Genomic DNA, 16,919 nt, shown 5'->3' with positions numbered 1-16,919 from the left:
AGATCAAGTAATTATGTAGTTTGAATTTGTGATTTTAAAGTTAAATTACTTGATTTAGTATAAAACACCAGATGCTGGTCTGCAACCCTCCTAGGCCAAAATACCAGAAATAGAAATGATAACTCAAGAATGAAGAGTATTCTTTTGTACAACAGACCACAACAATGGCTCATTCTTATCACCAATTTACACCCACATAATACAACAAATCACAAATATTCTCAAGAACCAAAACATTGTTTCACAAACAGGATTTCCATGGAAGCAGGTTTTCTAGCTGTCTGATCGATCTTAAAATGGAAAAAGAGAGATAAAAAGAAAAGAAGAAAGAGTTGCTCCCAACAGAAAAAACGAACCGTTTAAAAACACGGTACAAACATGACATTTTGGCAATATGTTTCAGACAGGGATGACTCCCACTGAATGGGATCTTCGCACTGCAGCTATTGCACTTTGCTCCGCCGCTTTCTGAAAACACAAAGACAAGTTAGAACTGATAAAGAAATGAACGTTGAGCTTAACTCAACCCTAAAAGCTAGCTCACGCGCAAAGAAATCCACATTCCAGCGATGTGGGAGAACTTTCAAAGTGTAGAAATTTTTTCATTGTTTTTGATTACCTTGTCAGACAATGTGTTTTTCCAGACTTTGTCCATCTCTTCGAACACAACTTCAATAGTGGGACGGCCTTTGCTTGATTTGGCGACACAAAGCACAGCAATTTGGAGAATGGACTCGAAATCAACACTGTTGAGCTGCCCTTTAAGCCTAGGGTCCTCAAAGTCTTTTAGAGGCCTTTTAGCCATGCTCACGTCCTTTGCCTGCATTAAACCCAGGCATGACTCTGCATCTTCTGTTTTATTTCCTTTTAATTTTTATTGGCCTTCTTTTAACATTTTGTACAAGTTCCTTTTGTTCCAATCCGAATGAGACTTCAACACCGACAAAAACAACACATTGATTAATTCCAAACTGGTTTAGACCCGCTACATGAATCCTCTATATCAATTCCACCCTGTTCTATGCTTCTCCAAGTCCACATGGATTGCGAGCGATTTAGGTCTTTCGAGACATGTCCCCTCTATTTGATTTTTATTACCTCGCCCACCTTTAGACCGTTCAATCATCATACACCTATGGATTGGTATATTTCAATGATAGATCAGTTATTATAATTCCTGAGCAAGCATTGAATGCGGGTGGAAAGATATAGCTTTAAAGATAGAAAGGTTCATTACGTGCTCCACTCAATTGAGCAATACAGAACCTTCCAGAACCTTTAAAGAGGACTATCCTTTTGCCAAAGCAGTACGAGAAAATAAATGGCAATCTAATACCGTTCGAGAAGCTGCTATCACTGCTTGCAAAGGAGATATCATTGTCACGGAGCCAGCTGGAATGAAGGATACTAGTTTACTCAAAAGATGCATAACAAGGTATTTTGGGGAAGAAGTAGCAGAGAAACCATCCTTGTCAGACATCAGGAAATGGACCTCTGCTACCTGGAAAGCTGCTTTTGGAGTGAACATGCACGAGATGGCCGAAAACATGTTTCTATTTGAATTTCCAAATAGGAATATGACAGAACAAATTCTTCAAAAAGAATGGAGATGGAAAAACTTTAAGATGAATCTCGATTGGTGGAACCCTTTTGCAGGCTGCATCTCTAATTCCCATTCTGTGGAAACCACTTGGATTAGAGCTTTGGGGATCCCACTACATCTATGGTCGCAGAAGATATTTAGTGAAGTTGGAAACTTATGCGATGGATGGATTTCTACAGAGGAAGAGACGGGCCTAAAGAACCACCTCAAGTGGGCTAGGATCCAGATAGCAGGAGATGGTTGATGCTGCCCTAGCGAAGTTGTTATTGAGAGAGATGGCATCAAGTATTTTATTCCAATTTGGGTGGAGAGGAAAACCCAATTTGAACTGAGATCGTCGAAGCTGAAGGAGATTGCCGAAGAATCCAGAGGTCCGAAGATGTCAAAGGACCGGTGGACAAAAACAACCTACGTGAAAGAGATGGGTCAACTCAGCCCTGCAGTTTCACGTGATAAAGGCAAAGTGCACATGGGATCCTCAAGTTAAGAGCTAGCTGTCACAATTTTACAAAATAAGGGAGAGGCAAGTGAAAAGGAGATTAGGGTTTCAGAAGATTTAAACACAAGTATGAGCCACTATATTGGGCCCAATGCTTCAGATTCTGTGAACACAACTTATGAGCCAGATTTTGCAGCCCAAGTCATATTTAATGACTTATACAATAAGCCCAATAAAGAAGAAATACTCGATCCTTTCTTTATAGACTTAAAAGCCACATCTGAACCGAAACAACAAAGATACACAATGAATCACTCTGATTCATTAACATTAGAATCAGAAAAAGAAGAAACAAAAAATACAACTACTTTAGAACCTGGGAAGCAGCCGATTGAAACTGATGGTGAAAAGAAAGAGATGCAAGCAGAGAAAAACCTAAACTCCATGGCAATAATCAAGATCGGGAAATATTCTGGTAACAATTACAGTGTAATTGAGAAGAACCAGGCCATGACCACTCACCAAGAAGGTCCAGATATTGATGAATGGGTAGTGGAGGATGCTCAACCTTTACAACAACAGAATCTTCTTCTTGATAAGGAGATGGATACAACACTTTGGGTTCATCAAAATTTGATAAAATTAGGGAAAATATTTGGGGTTGATTTCCTGGGCCATGAAGAAGAAGCTCTTGAACTTCTCATGCAGATTGATAGTAGCAGAAAGGCAAGAAAGATGGAAGCAGAGGTTAATATCAAGAAGAGCAGGTTCAAGGGGTCACAAGATATTGATGAATGGGTAGTGGAGGATGCTGAACCCTTACAACAACAGAATCTTCTTCTTGATAAGGAGATGGATACAACACTTTGGGTTCATCAAAATTTGATAAAATTAGGGAAAATGTTTGGGGTTGATTTCCTGGGCCATGAAGAAGAAGCTCTTGAACTTCTCATGCAGATTGATAGTAGCAGAAAGGCAAGAAAGATGGAAGCAGAGGTTAATATCAAGAAGAGCAGGTTCAAGGGGTCACAAGAACTAAAAGGGTTGGCCACTTTTGATCTTAAATTCAAAAGCAACGAAAATAGGAGCAGGGGAAGGGCTTTATTCTTAATTGATCAATGAAGCTCAAATTAGTCACATGGAATGTGAGGGGATTAAATAAAATAGATAAGAGGAGGTTGGTGAAGAATTCTTTCATCGATTGGGGAGCAGACATTATATGTTTGTAAGAAACAAAGCTTGAATGGGATGTAGAAGATATTGTTAATTATATTTGGGGAGGAAGATGGGCAAGCTATGCTTGTCTAGAAGCCAGTGGTACTAGAGGTGGAATCATGATGATATGGGATAGAAGGGTATGGAAAGGGGAGATTCTTCAAATTGGGCTATACACTTTGACTTGCAGATTTGAAGGCATATTACAACACTTTGAATGTCATATTACAGGTGTGTATGCCCCTAATTGTGACATCGAAAGAAAAGAGGTTTGGAGAGAAATTAGTGCTGTGAGGGGTCTGATGGATGGTCGATAGGCAATTTTTGGGGATTTCAATATTGTTAGATTCCCTACTGAGAAAAGAAACTGCAGTAGAAGGTCCACAGCTATGGTGGAATTCTCAGACTTCATAGAGGACATGAGTCTTATTGATCTTCAGCTAGAAGGAGGCACTTATACTTGGTACAAAGGGGACACTCACATCACTGCATCAAAAATTGACAGAATCTTGATCTCTGAAGAGTGGGATGACTGTTTTAGCAACATCAAACAATTCGCTCTTCAGAGAGTGACATCTGATCATGTTCCTATTGTTTTACAATGTGGAAACTGGGACCAACCAAAGTCATATTTTAAATTTGACAATTGGTGGTTGAACTTAGATGGCTTTGTTGACAGAATCAGGAGTTGGTGGACATCATTTGACTTCGCAGGAAAACCTGATTATATTCTAGTTTGTAAATTGAAGGCCTTGAAAGGTAAACTAAGAAAATGGAGCAAAAGCTACCAAGGCAACTTGAAGGCCCAAAAATCAGACCTTCTTAATCAACTGGATGTACTGGATAAAGTACTAGAAATCAGAAGCCTAACTGAGGGGGAAATGGTGGAGAAGACATCACTACTGTTGAAGTATGAAGAACTTCTGAAGAATGAAGAAGTGACATGGAGGCAAAGGTCCAGGGCCATTTGACTCAAAGAAGGAGATGGGAATACAAAGTTCTTCCATAAGACTGCCAATGCTCACAAAAGATGCAACAACATTGACCACTTAATGATCCAAGGTGAATCAATCACAGATCCACAAAAAATCAAAAATGAGATAGTAAGTTTCTACAAAATACTCTACACTGAGACTGAAGAATGGAGACCTGCAACCAATTTTAGGAGTTGTCCAACAATAACTAAGCAAGATAAAAATTTACTACAAAGTAGATTCGATGAACAAGAAGTTTTTGGGTGTTTGAAATTGTGTGCTATGGACAAGGCATCAGGACCTGATGGCTTTACAATGGGATTCTTTATTAAATGTTGGGACGTGCTTAAACAGGACATCATGGAGGTGTTTCACAATTTTCACTCCCATGGTTTATTTGAAAAGAGTTTCAATGCAACCTACATTGCCTTGATCCCCAAGAAGAATGGTGCAAAGGAATTGAGGGACTTCAGGCCTATAAGCCTAATAAGGAGCATTTACAAGATTATTGCAAAAGTCCTGACTGAGAGGCTGAAAAAGGTGATGGAAAAATTGATAGATTCTCAACAAATGACATTCATAAAAGGAAGGCAAATAATGGATTCCATACTAATAGCCAATGAAGCAATAGACTCAAGACAAAAATAGAAAAAGCCCGGTATCCTTTGCAAGCTAGATATTGAGAAAGCATTTGACCATGTGAATTGAAATTTCTTACTAAACATGCTACAACAAATGGGATTTGGAGTGCAATGGGTTAAATGGATAAAATTCTGTATATCTACTGTCAAATTCTCAGTCATTATTAATGGTTCTCCAGAAGGATTGTTTCCTACTGAGAGAGGTCTCGGGCAGGGTGATCCCTTGTCACCTTTACTTTTTATAATAGCCATGGAAGGTTTGAACAACATGATCAAGAAAGCCAAACTCAATGGGTGGATCAAAGGATTTGAGGTAGCCATAAATGGACATAACAACCAGGAGATTACACATCTTTAATATGCTGATGACACCTTGATCTTCTGTGATGCAGAAGTGTAACAACTAAGAGTTTTGAGGATTATACTGGTTCTTTTTGAAGGAATTTCTGGGCTACACATTAATTGGAGAAAGAGTCATCTCTTCCCGATCAATGAAGTAACAAACATGGAGTATTTGGCACTGATCTTGGAGGGAGAAATGGGGACTATCCCTACCACTTATCTGGGTATGCCATTGGGGGTCAAGTCAAAATCTACTGCAATATGGAATAATGTACTGGAGAAATGTGAGAAAAAGTTGTCAAGATGAAAATGTCAATATTTGTCAATGAGAGGTAGGCTCACTCTGATTAACTCGGTATTAGACTCACTGCCAACCTATATGATGTCCCTTTTTTCCATTCCTGCGGGAGTCATTCAAAGGCTGGATAGCATAAGAAGGAATTTTTTGTGGCAAGGCAAAAAGGAAAAAAAAGCCTATCACCTGGTCAAGTGAAAAGAGGTAACTCTCAGCAAAGCGCAAGGTGGATTGGGAATTAGAAACTTGAAGAATCACAGAAAAGCCCTTAAACTAAAATGGCTATGGAGGTACTCTCAAGACCCTCAAAGTTTATGGAGCAAGGTAATCAAAGCCAAATATGAAATAGAAGACAACTGGATGACTAAATCAGTTAGCACATCTTATGGAGTTAGTCTTTGGAGATCCATAAAGGGTACTATGACCAGCTCTAAAAAGCCAAATCTCTATTAAAGTGCTAAATGATAGCAAGACATCATTCTGGAATGACAATTGGCTGGGAAATGGAGCTCTGAAGGATTTATGCTCTGACATATATGCTCTAGCTCATCACCAACAGAGATCTATAGCTGAAATGTGGTCACCTCAAGGTTGGGAACTAATACTCAGAAGAGACTTGAATGATTAGGAGATAAATAGAATGATTGAGTTCTACAAATAACTGGACAACTTCATAGGAATTCAGAATGGAGATGACACAATGAGATGGCAGGGACATAGTAGTGAAAAATTCAGTGTCAATGCAGCCTACAAAATGATAAACCAACCAATACCTCAAGTCACCAACTGGCCCTGGAAACATATTTGGAATACCAAGATACCATATAAGGTTGCATGTTTCTCATGGCTATTGACAAAGGAAGTTGTGCTCACACATGAAAACTTAAACAAGAGGAAGTGGACTTTATGCTCAAGATGTTTTCTTTGTGAAAATGAAGTGGAAACAGTTGGTCACCTATTTTTGCACTGTAGGATAACTGATCAGTTATGGAAGATCTTCATTAATCTCTGAGACATAGCTTGGACAATGCCTGGAAAGATTACCGAAGCTCTCTTTAGTTGGGAAGCAGCTGGAGCTGGGGCAGACAACAAAAACAGATGGAGAATGGTCCCTGCTAGTATTTGGTGGTCAGTTTGGAAAGAAAGGAACTCTAGATGTTTCGAGAACAACAACAACACATTGCAATAGATTAAACTTAATTGTATTAAGCTTTTTTGTTTTTGGTGCAACAACATCTACCCAGAGGATACTATTTCTATCTTAGAGACATTAGGTTCCTGTTAGACATGTAGATTTGTTTACTCTTTTTGCTCACTTGTATATATGATTTCAGTACAACCCATGTATTGTTTTGTGTTTAATACATATAATATGTTACCTTCTAAAAAAAAAAAAAATATATATATATATATATATATATAGGACATGTCCAAACTATTTCAGACTGTCTTCTCTATTTTGTCCTTTTCGTGAGCTTTATATTGGATGTGATATTTTCTTATCTAATCTAATCTTGTATGACTACACCATTTATCATTAACATCCATAATTTTACCAGAGTCATGTTGTGGATATATTGCTCTTAACAGTTCAAGATGAATTCTGGTATAAACATTGCTGATTGGTTTTCAACGGTTAAATAGAACCTAAAGTATCACTTCAACCCCTCAAGCATAAAAAGGTTCTCACATGTTCAATCATTGTTAAAAGAATTTATAACTGGTGAGCTTATATATCGACCTTCAGTACTTATCGAAAAATCATTTGATTGCACGAGAAAATGACCAAAAATTTGGAGGACAATTTCAACATATCATGTTATCAAGGGTATTAAGGTTGAGAGTAATTGATAGTATTTCTCAGTTAAAAAACGCATACCTTTCTTGTTAATTGATCTCTGGCATCCAAATCAAGTTCAATCACTTTTTGCCCTGAAAGAACCTGTAAAGTTACAATACCAAAGCTATAAATGTCACTTGCACATGTTAACTTGGCGTTACTCATATATTCAGGATCCATATATCCTATTGTTCCCCTAACATCTGTAAACACTTTGCTCTCCTCCATTCCCAACATCCTTGCCAACCCAAAATCTGATAGCTTTGGTTGCAAATCCTCAGTTAACAGGATATTTGTAAGCTATAAAAAAAAGGGGTGGAGGAGAGAATAAGTATTGATAGTTAATAAAACAAAAGACAAGAAATAGGAAAAGGAGAAATTATATTACAACCTTAATATCTCTATGAACAATGTAGCCATCTATGTAGTTGTGGAGATATCTCAGTGCAAGTGCACAATCTCTCAAGATGTTTACCCTTTGTTCCCAAGTTAAGACCTTGTCTTTCCCTAAAATTTGACAATTTTTTTATCAAAGTCAACACACATTAGTAAACATTGCTACTTGATCTTGAAAAGTAAAACTACTTACTCAAAAGATGTTGAGCTAGATTTCCAGCAGAGCAAAACTCATACACTAAATATTGTTCACCATCCTCAATGCAACACCCAAAGAGGCAAACAAGATTAGGATGTCTGACTCTGGAAAGATTCTCGAGTTCTCGGGTAAAAGAATCAGAGGTATTACTTCTATATATTTGCTTGATAGCAACTACTTGTCCACTTGGTAGAATCCCTTTGAACACTTGCCCTGCACTACCTCTTCCCAGAAATTTCTTCTCGTCCCCAAAATTTATCGCGTTTTCAATCTCAGCTTTGGAGAAACTATATAGACCTGGGCAAGAAGCAAGTTCCTTGGATTTTGAAAGAACAAGCTTTCGCCCAGCCCTAGAGTTTCTTGTTACATACTTAACTAGCATGATCACCATTATCATCCCAAAGGTTGCTAAAACGATTGCAATCAATGCTTTTGCTAAAGAATCTGTGATGAGAGTGCAATTTTTGATGTGCAATAAGTTAGAATGGTACATGCATGTTTATTTACCATAAACCTAATGAAAACGATGCTACAATATTGTGAAACTCATACTTACACTTGATTTTGATGTAATCTTCATTTGACTTTTCTGTACAAAGAAAGACAAACATAGAAGATAATTAGTAGTTAACATTGAATCTAAAACTAGTAGTTATCCTCAAAATTTGACTTTAAATTAACCATCAAAAAGTATATCACATATTACTCCTTCGTCCTATAAGGATAATCTAACCCCATGTATGATCCGTGAACTTTTTCTACTTACAGAACTATATTTTGTCACATTAAAGCAACTGAACTTTACCACTATAACAATATATAAAGTCGCTATACTCACTATAGCAGTAAAGTTACTACATGAAATTAATCCCAAATTAAGATTATCCATTTACACAAGTGCCAACATATTATTATCTTGGTAATCAAGCAAAATTTTAAAAAAATAATCTCATTTCCTGGTCTTACCTAAAGAGTTTAATGCTGGCAAACAGGAGAAGAAATCATCTATAGAAGAGGGATCATTTAATTTTGTGGCAGCAACTGAAATAACAACAGCCATAACACAAGTGGCTCTCTCAGTATCATTATCTCTGGCATAAAATTGATCCAAGTAATGATCCCTTGCAGATTTGATGGCACCAGTACAATTCCTGCAAGCATCATCGAACGAGGAATCGAAACCAGTGCACTTGTCCCTGACATCCTTAAAATTGTCATCCTGTAAAACATTTGTCAAAGATAGACTAGAACATTTGCTGCTTCCTTGATAAAGGGAACGAAAGCCACAGTTTTCGATCGAAACAGAAGGCTGATGCTTAAAGGGTCCAGAGCAATGTTCCCATTGATCTTTCTTGAGGAAGAGGTTTCCTTGTTGAGTAATTGCCTGTTTGGCCAATGCCTGTGAGAAGAAGTTGAGGACATTTTGGCAGCATCTTGTGGTAGGGAAACTGTCCCATTCATTGATGTTTTCTTGATCAGCTGCAATGCATTCCCCACTTGGTTTGTATGGAGATGAGGTGAAGTTGAGCCCACAATCTGCAAAGTAATTCAGAACCCAGTAAGCTGCCTTTTCTAAAATCCAAAGTTAAACTCAAAATTTAGGATCCGCATGTGGTAGTGTGATATTATCACAAGTAGAATTGAAAGTGAGCTTGTGTGTCGGACTATGATGGTTCTAAGGTTTTACTTTATGTATCAAATTGATTTTTATGAGGTGTCTGTAGCCTTTTGTATATATGATATTTTCTTTAAAAAACTATTTAGACATATATATAAAAAGATCGTTTTTGCCATTGGAGATGATCCTGGGGTGTACACACTTGCAAGAAAATAAGTATTGTATATATAAGCAGAGAAGCTCCAAAGAAAATGGTGATATTTGGAACTTCTCAAATTGCAACATGAAGCAACATATTGTACTTTTACCTTTATATTTGCTACAGAATTAGGATGTGAGTCGTCTTGTTTCTATATTGACTCAAAATCTTAACTTTCCTTTTAATGAATTATAGATCAATAGATCATATATAGAAAGTAAAAAGTAGTTCTTATCCAAACATCCTACATCACAAACTGGAGAGATGAAACTATATATATATGAACTCTATAACATGCTACTATTAAAGCTTCCTTATGACTTATGTAATTTATCTTATTTTGTTTCTTTCCTCTTTTGTTTGTGTTTCACTATAATCATGATGCTTTAACTGTAAGCCTGTAAGACACCAATTAATCCTATAATATAAGGGGACTAACGGAGCCGTTCTTTATTGCAAGGAACTCTGCTTAGTTGTTATTATAAGTATGAAATAAAAAAGGAAGTAAGGGTGTGTTTGGTACGAAGGAAAATATTTTTCCGGAAATCAAATGGTATTTTTACTTATTTCTACTACTTACTTTTTAGTGTTCGGAAATTAAATAGAAAATATATTAGTCCTAAAAGCATTTATATATAATATGGCAAATACCATGAGGGCGGGTGTATTGGTAGAGGTTGAGGGGGAGGGGGTGGGATCGAGGGGTCAGTGTGGTTGGGCAAGTGGTTGGTGGTGGGGGGCAATGGCGATGGGATGGGGTGATAGGTGTGGTGGGGGGATGTCGAGGTGGTGGTGGTGGGGGGGGGGAGGGGGGTTGGGCTGTGGTAGGGGATCAGGGGTGGGGTGGCGGTCAGAGTAGGGGTCGAGGGTCGGGGTGGTTGGGCGGTGGTAGGGGATCAAGGATCGGGGTGGTGGTTGGAGTGGGGTCGAGGGTCAAGGTGGTTGGGCGGTTGTAGGGGGTCCGGGGTGGGGGTCGAGGATCAGGGTGGTTGGGCGGTTGTAGGGGATCGAGGTGGGGGTGGTGGTCGTAGTGGGGGTTGGGGGTAGGGGTACCTGAGCCTAGGGGGTATGGTGGTGGGGTGACTGGTGGGAGGTGCTAGCGGTAGGGGTGTAGGTTTAGCCGGGAGGTGGGTGACAGGGGCTTAGGGTGGTTTGGGGGCATTGACGGGATGTTGGGGTTGGGACGGTTGAAACCATCAATTAGAAAGTATTGAAAAATATTTTTCCTATTTTTACTAGGAAAATATGGAAATGAGTTCTTAAGAAAATTAATTTTTAAAAATATTTAATTCAATCAAACATCAAAATTGATTTCCTCCCAAACACACCCTAAAAGCTAGAAGCATAAGCAGATACCTGGGTCTTCTGGGGAAGCCAGTGAAACAGCAACAAAAAAGGTGAGAGCAAAAATAACACATAGTTGGAAAAACAAGTGTGTCTTAACTACAACCATCTGCTTTTCATTAACATAATCAAGAAAATAGCTAATAATGTTAACCCATTCCTTAGAAATTATAACCAAACCATTTTTTTCCGAGACCAGAAACTGTGGTGATCATATATAGGCATATATTCCTCATTAAAATCCAAGAATTAATAGGATATTATATTCTTTATTTTATTAATTTTCTTGCTTTGTTATTCTCGGCCCATCGCAACTTTGAGTGGCTGTTTCTGCTTAACAATATACCTTATATGCATTGAAGCATAAGGCATATTTCAATAGTATATTGCATTTGATAAATGAAAAAAATGACATTTTCAAAGTCCAAAGACCAATCTATGTGCCTTGATATTTTAGTAAAATTTGCTGGATATTAAGTGTGGATGTCATTGAAAACGTAAGAAAGAATGTACTGGAGTTTTGGGTGGTGCTAATGCTAGATTATGCATCATCGGTTTTGTATAATATGCTTGAAATTATTGTACTTTACTTTGATAAGGTGAAAATTATACGATATTATCAATTAAATTTTCGAAAATTCTACAAAAGAGTATATCCAAACAACAAAGACAAAAAGGTTAAAGTAGGCAGATAGAAACGGAGTTTGTGTACGTGTACAAGCATACACAACACATACTAATGTTATTTTTCTTGTAATAATCTACTACTTGTTTCATGATTAGGGGCATATATTTCAACTTGCCTCGCCTTTCAATTCTCTTTTGGTTCTCTTCCTATGTTATAATCGTAGAATTTGCAATATAGATTGTCAGACATAAAAGCTTTGCTTTACATAAATTAAGACACCAAAAGCTAGCACGTATTAATGCATGTTGCAACTACTTTTTCTCTTTGAAGGGGTAAAGAAGGTATAATTTTGGTAGCAATTCATCAAAGTCTTGGAGATGAGAAGGTTTAATTTGTTCCAAATAAGACCCCGACATTACCATTTTATCAGAAAAGTAGTTTTTTTTTTTTTTTGGCGACATTGTTTCAACAAGGGGAAAAACAAATACCATTCCTTTTAATTTATTCAATAAGGAAAATTACCGAAATTTATTTTAATTTTAAGAGTTCGGATCAAATCGGTATTAAAATAGCGATCAGGGCTGGATGGATTATCTTTTTATTATTTCATTTATTGTGTTTCTGACGAATTTTGATTGTTGATGTGAATGATTGTGTTATTTGGTTGTGGTTCAATTGAATCGGATGTAGAGATCGATCACCTAAATTATTTTTGTAGGGATGATCTCTATCATCATGTTTTGCTAATATAACTCCTATTTCATTACTTAGCAAAATTTGATATCGTTTTGACTTTTGAGGAATGTTTTTGTCCTATAACATTGAAAAGCCAAGCAATTTAAAGAGGAAAAAAAAATAGTAGAGGCCGAAAGCAATTCCCTATTGAGATATAGCCAGATAGGAGGTATATTTCACTCCATAGAGTTTTCTTAAATGAAATAGAAATGCCTCTCATCAAACTAGTGTTACAATAATTCAACATTATAAATATGTAAAAGCAGCAATAAACATGTCTTATTAGACAATTTCTTGGCCACCAAAGGGTCAATAAACCTAAATATGTTGTAGAGATACTTTCAAAAATTAAACTTATGCCTTATTGACCCTTGTTTTTCTTGTATGCAACCAATCTGACACTTTAAAATTTTAAACACGTAAGTTTAATAACCCTTTCATCGAAAATTAACTTAAATTAACTTCTACATAGGAGGAATATTAATAGGGCGAGCAATATTGCTGAGGCTCCAAGCCTTGTTCAGTTCCTCAGAAACTTGTTCTATTGTTGGGCGTTCTTTGCTTGTTTCAGCCACACAAAGTAGTGCAATTTGCAAAATGGATTTCAATGCCTCGTGATTTATTTGTTTCCCTTTCAGCCATGGATCTTCAAACTCTGAGATTGGAAGCTTTCCTGTACTCACATCCTTTGCCTGCACCAATTCACGAGGATAATATATATACGCTGAAAGTGTAAACACGATTAAATGTCAATTTCATATAACGTCTTTACTCTCGTTATCCTAATTTATATATGTGATACACGCTTGTCTTTTTAATTTGTGATCCCAAAAAGAAGGACGACTTGTGTATTTAGAAATAATTAATTTTGAACGTTTCATTTATAGATGTTATACAACTATAGAAATGTACATATCATGCTTTAGACGACAAGTTTTGTTTTATTTTTTTTACACACGATGCGCAGTCAAACAACTAATTTACATAAATTGGGACGGATCTTGATTAAGATAAAATTAGGATAGATAATAAACCTTAAAATCAAGATTTCCATTTTCCCCCATCCATGAAAATAATGCCTAAGCACTAAGAAAAGTCTAGTGCATTTTACCTTTGTTAATAATATGTTTCTGTCATCTTGACCAAAGTGAGCAATTCTTGGACCAGATAGGACTTGCAGCATGACAAGTCCAAAGCTATAAATGTCAGTTGAACAAGTGAGTAACCCACTATTCTTGTATTCAGGATCTGTGTACACTCCATTTTCCACAACATCTTCAAATACTTGGCTTTCTTCCATTCCTAGCATCTTTGCCTGCCCAAATCCACATAGCTTTGGTTCCAATGTCTCACTCAAAAGTATGCTGCTAAGCTATATATCCAACAAAAATTGAAATATTATCAGTAGACAATGTAAGTAAATTTTATACTATCAATATATTATAACACATTACCTGCCTTTATCTTCTAAGAATACTGATCTCGATATATTACTATGAATATTGACCAGTAGTTATTTTTTAGGTAATATAATCTTCTATTACTTCAGTGTATATAGAAATTAAACTCATAGTAGATAGTATATGCAAAGCAAAGGCTTTTGTTGACTAATCTTTTCTTTTTCTAACTAGGAAATAAGCTTTTTTTTTAAAAGAAACAATATTTTTCTTCATTTTGATCTTTTTCTTAACAGAAAGAATTATTTTTTCTAAGAGATATTACCTTAATATGGCGGTGAATGATGCAGCCATCAATATAATGATGGAGATATTTGATTGCGCATGCACAGCCCCTCAGTATTTTAACTCTTGCATGCCAAGTCAAAACAGTATCTTCTCCTATATATATATTTCATGAACAAGTTGTGAGATTAACTTATGCGCACTGATGGTGTATAAAATACTATCTATCATATTAAAATGAGCTATAACAACAGGTACCTAATTCTCTATATATAATCAGCCTAATTAGGTAATATAGAAATATAAAGTAAATGACCTGATATAACAAGTTAAAATGTATTGATAGAGTAAAAATCAATTACACTTCAATGTATATAAGTTAAATCCAATAAAAAGATAAGTTACGTTAGCTGAAATTGGACCGTTTCTAATATATAAACAGAAGGGCAGCCTGGTGCACGAAGCATCGCGCGGTCACGCAGGGTCCGAGGAAGCGCTGCACCCCAAAAGATGTGATATAGGCAGTCTACCCTGATACAAATATCAGTGGCTGATTTTACGGTTCGAATTAGTGACTTACAGTACGGAGACAAAACGTTGTTCCAAGGCTCACCTTCGTGTCTAATATATAAACATGAAGAGAAAAGTTGAAGTAGAGAAACTCACTGAGAAAATATTGAGCTAGATTTCCAGCAGAATAATTTTCATAAACCAAAAACTGTTTCCCATCTTCATTACAAAAACCCAAGAGACAAACAATGCTTGGATGCCTAGCTCTTGAGAGACATTCAACTTCACTAATGAAAGATTCCATTGCATCTTCTCTTTTGTGCATTTCTTTAATAGCCACAGCTTGTCCACTTGGTAAAATCCCTTGATATAACTCTCCTCTGCTTCCATTCCCTATCAACTTTCTTGTACTTCTGACATTAATCTTCCCAATGTTATTTATAGCATTCTCAATCTCAACAATTGTGAATTTGTAGAGACCATTTAGTGTAGGTGACTCCAAGTTTTGGGCAACCACTACAATATTCTTGCTTCTCTTTGAAATGCATTTTACCAGTATAACAAGTATTGTGACAACAATTACAGTTGCCCATATGATTGCAATAAGTAATTTTTCCATATAAATATGGTGATTTCTTTGAGTAAATATAGGTATACTCCTATCAATTATATGGTCCAATTAAATTCTATACCGGAAAACCAATTTAGATGAAAAAAAATAAGAATTTTGCTATAGCAAATGACCACTCAGTACCAAACTCTCAGTTCCCAAAAATTTAATATTAAAAAGCAGCCTTTGTTTATCTTTTTTTTTCCTTCTTGTTTTCAAAATTTCAGTGGATCATTTGCTAAAGATAATCAAGAAATTAAGCATACTTCAACTTACATTTATGTTTTAAAGAAGATGCTAAAGATCTCGATAATCATAAATCGAAAATCCAAAATAAAGAGAACAAATATAGACCAAAGGACTCATAAAGCAGAAGTGGAAGTAAAAAAGACTTGGAGCAAAAACAATGAAGAACGAGAAGACGAAAGTAGAGCAACCTCAAACGAAGGAATATGTTTAGTATTTATAAGATCTAAAAAATAGGAAAAATACAAGAATGTCAATTTTCTTGTTACATTTACTAGGCTTCCTTTGTCACTCTCTCAATAGAACCTTGATATACCCAGTATCAACTAAGGAAAATGGACCAATTCCGTTTTCTATTGTTGATAAGTCCAAAGGACTACCTAGTTTGCATAGCAATAACGACATAGATTTGATTAGGGTACATAAGTTAATGAAAGTCAGACAATTTTGTATTGAAATACTTATCTAATTTAAGATTTTCTATGTTCCTGCAATTCGTCTCACTAGATCTACAGCAATTCCCTCCCCTGCTAGCCTGGTTAGCCAAGCTTCTATATTAATTTATTTTGAAAAGTATTTTCTTAATTTTAAAAAGTAATTTTGATGAGAAGCAGTTTGTGTTCGACAAATCTATCTATCTATATATATCTATATCTATATTATTATAAAAGCACGAATATTTTTTCGTAGACGTTCACTTGCATCACATACACAAGTGCTCTCTGAGCCGTGAAATAAGGTCACCCATAACATGGCTCTCCCACTTGAGTTATATCACTAATTGAAAGGAAAAGGAGGGCTTCGATCCATTGTGATTCGATTTCTTAGAATTATTCTTCGTGATATTGACCACATTTCTGATCCCTATTTATATTTTAGTGGGTTGATCTGCTATGAGAAGTTATGGGAAAGAGTATATTACATCATTTCTAATTCATGAATTTATAATGGGAATGGCTTCAAAAAATTCCCTTTAGCTCTACGGATGACTAACAAAGGAAGGATCCAAGCGGTAGATGTCTCAATAACGTCAACTCAAGGAAGATTCGAGGGGGGTCCGGAAGAACCTTTTCATAGAGGAGAGTGATAGGCCGGTTTGAAGAGTAAGCTTGAAAATAAATGGAGAGGTCATTCATTCATAACAGAAAAAGCGCTCACTCACTCGTATCTGAAAAGGCAGGTGGGGGCCTTTCTATCCTTAAGATAAGATTTTTTTCATTATTAAGAGCCTTGTTTCATAGATAATCAGTAGTATTCCTCTCGATAGCTATTCTGAGTAAGAGGGGAGGACTTGATATGACTACTATTAGACTTCCAACCCCGAGAGACTCTACAATCATTATGAGCGGATAGATAACCCTTTCCCTTCCCTTCTATAGAGAGGTTACCCCCTTCTCCCCGGG

General features: G+C 36.4%; 2 protein-coding genes across 4 annotated transcripts; both read right to left on the bottom strand.

Annotated features, from left to right (window-relative positions):
* Positions 1 to 101: 101 nt before the first annotated feature.
* On the bottom strand, positions 102 to 11,287 carry LOC104093829 (probable receptor-like protein kinase At1g11050). Of its 3 annotated transcripts, none has more exons than XM_009599643.4 (8): positions 11,118 to 11,287; positions 8,911 to 9,480; positions 8,501 to 8,533; positions 7,939 to 8,388; positions 7,741 to 7,856; positions 7,389 to 7,451; positions 620 to 820; positions 102 to 468 (listed from the first exon to the last, which is right to left on the bottom strand). In XM_009599643.4, the coding sequence occupies exons 1-8, from the start codon at positions 11,212 to 11,214 to the stop codon at positions 400 to 402; spliced, it is 1,599 nt and encodes a 532-aa protein (XP_009597938.1). In that variant the 5' UTR covers positions 11,215 to 11,287; the 3' UTR covers positions 102 to 399. The 3 variants fall into 3 exon arrangements, with proteins under 3 accessions (XP_009597938.1, XP_009597937.1, XP_033511406.1); XM_009599642.4 differs by having other exon boundaries at positions 7,389 to 7,649; positions 11,118 to 11,286; XM_033655515.2 differs by lacking the exons at positions 102 to 468; positions 620 to 820 and adding an exon at positions 895 to 1,133 and having other exon boundaries at positions 7,389 to 7,649.
* Positions 11,288 to 12,615: 1,328 nt separating this feature from the next.
* LOC104093830 (probable receptor-like protein kinase At2g42960) lies at positions 12,616 to 15,682 on the bottom strand. Its single transcript, XM_009599645.3, has 4 exons — positions 14,817 to 15,682; positions 14,191 to 14,306; positions 13,580 to 13,840; positions 12,616 to 13,160 (listed from the first exon to the last, which is right to left on the bottom strand). Exons 1-4 carry the CDS (start codon positions 15,277 to 15,279, stop codon positions 12,933 to 12,935), a joined length of 1,068 nt encoding a protein of 355 aa, XP_009597940.1. The 5' UTR covers positions 15,280 to 15,682; the 3' UTR covers positions 12,616 to 12,932.
* Between the last annotated feature and the right edge of the window lie 1,237 nt (positions 15,683 to 16,919).

This window comes from Nicotiana tomentosiformis, chromosome 5 (assembly GCF_000390325.3).
Source record: "Nicotiana tomentosiformis chromosome 5, ASM39032v3, whole genome shotgun sequence".
Taxonomy (NCBI): domain Eukaryota; kingdom Viridiplantae; phylum Streptophyta; class Magnoliopsida; order Solanales; family Solanaceae; genus Nicotiana; species Nicotiana tomentosiformis.
The sequence above is the reverse complement of the archived record's forward strand: the minus strand, read 5'-3'. Positions and strand labels throughout refer to the sequence as shown.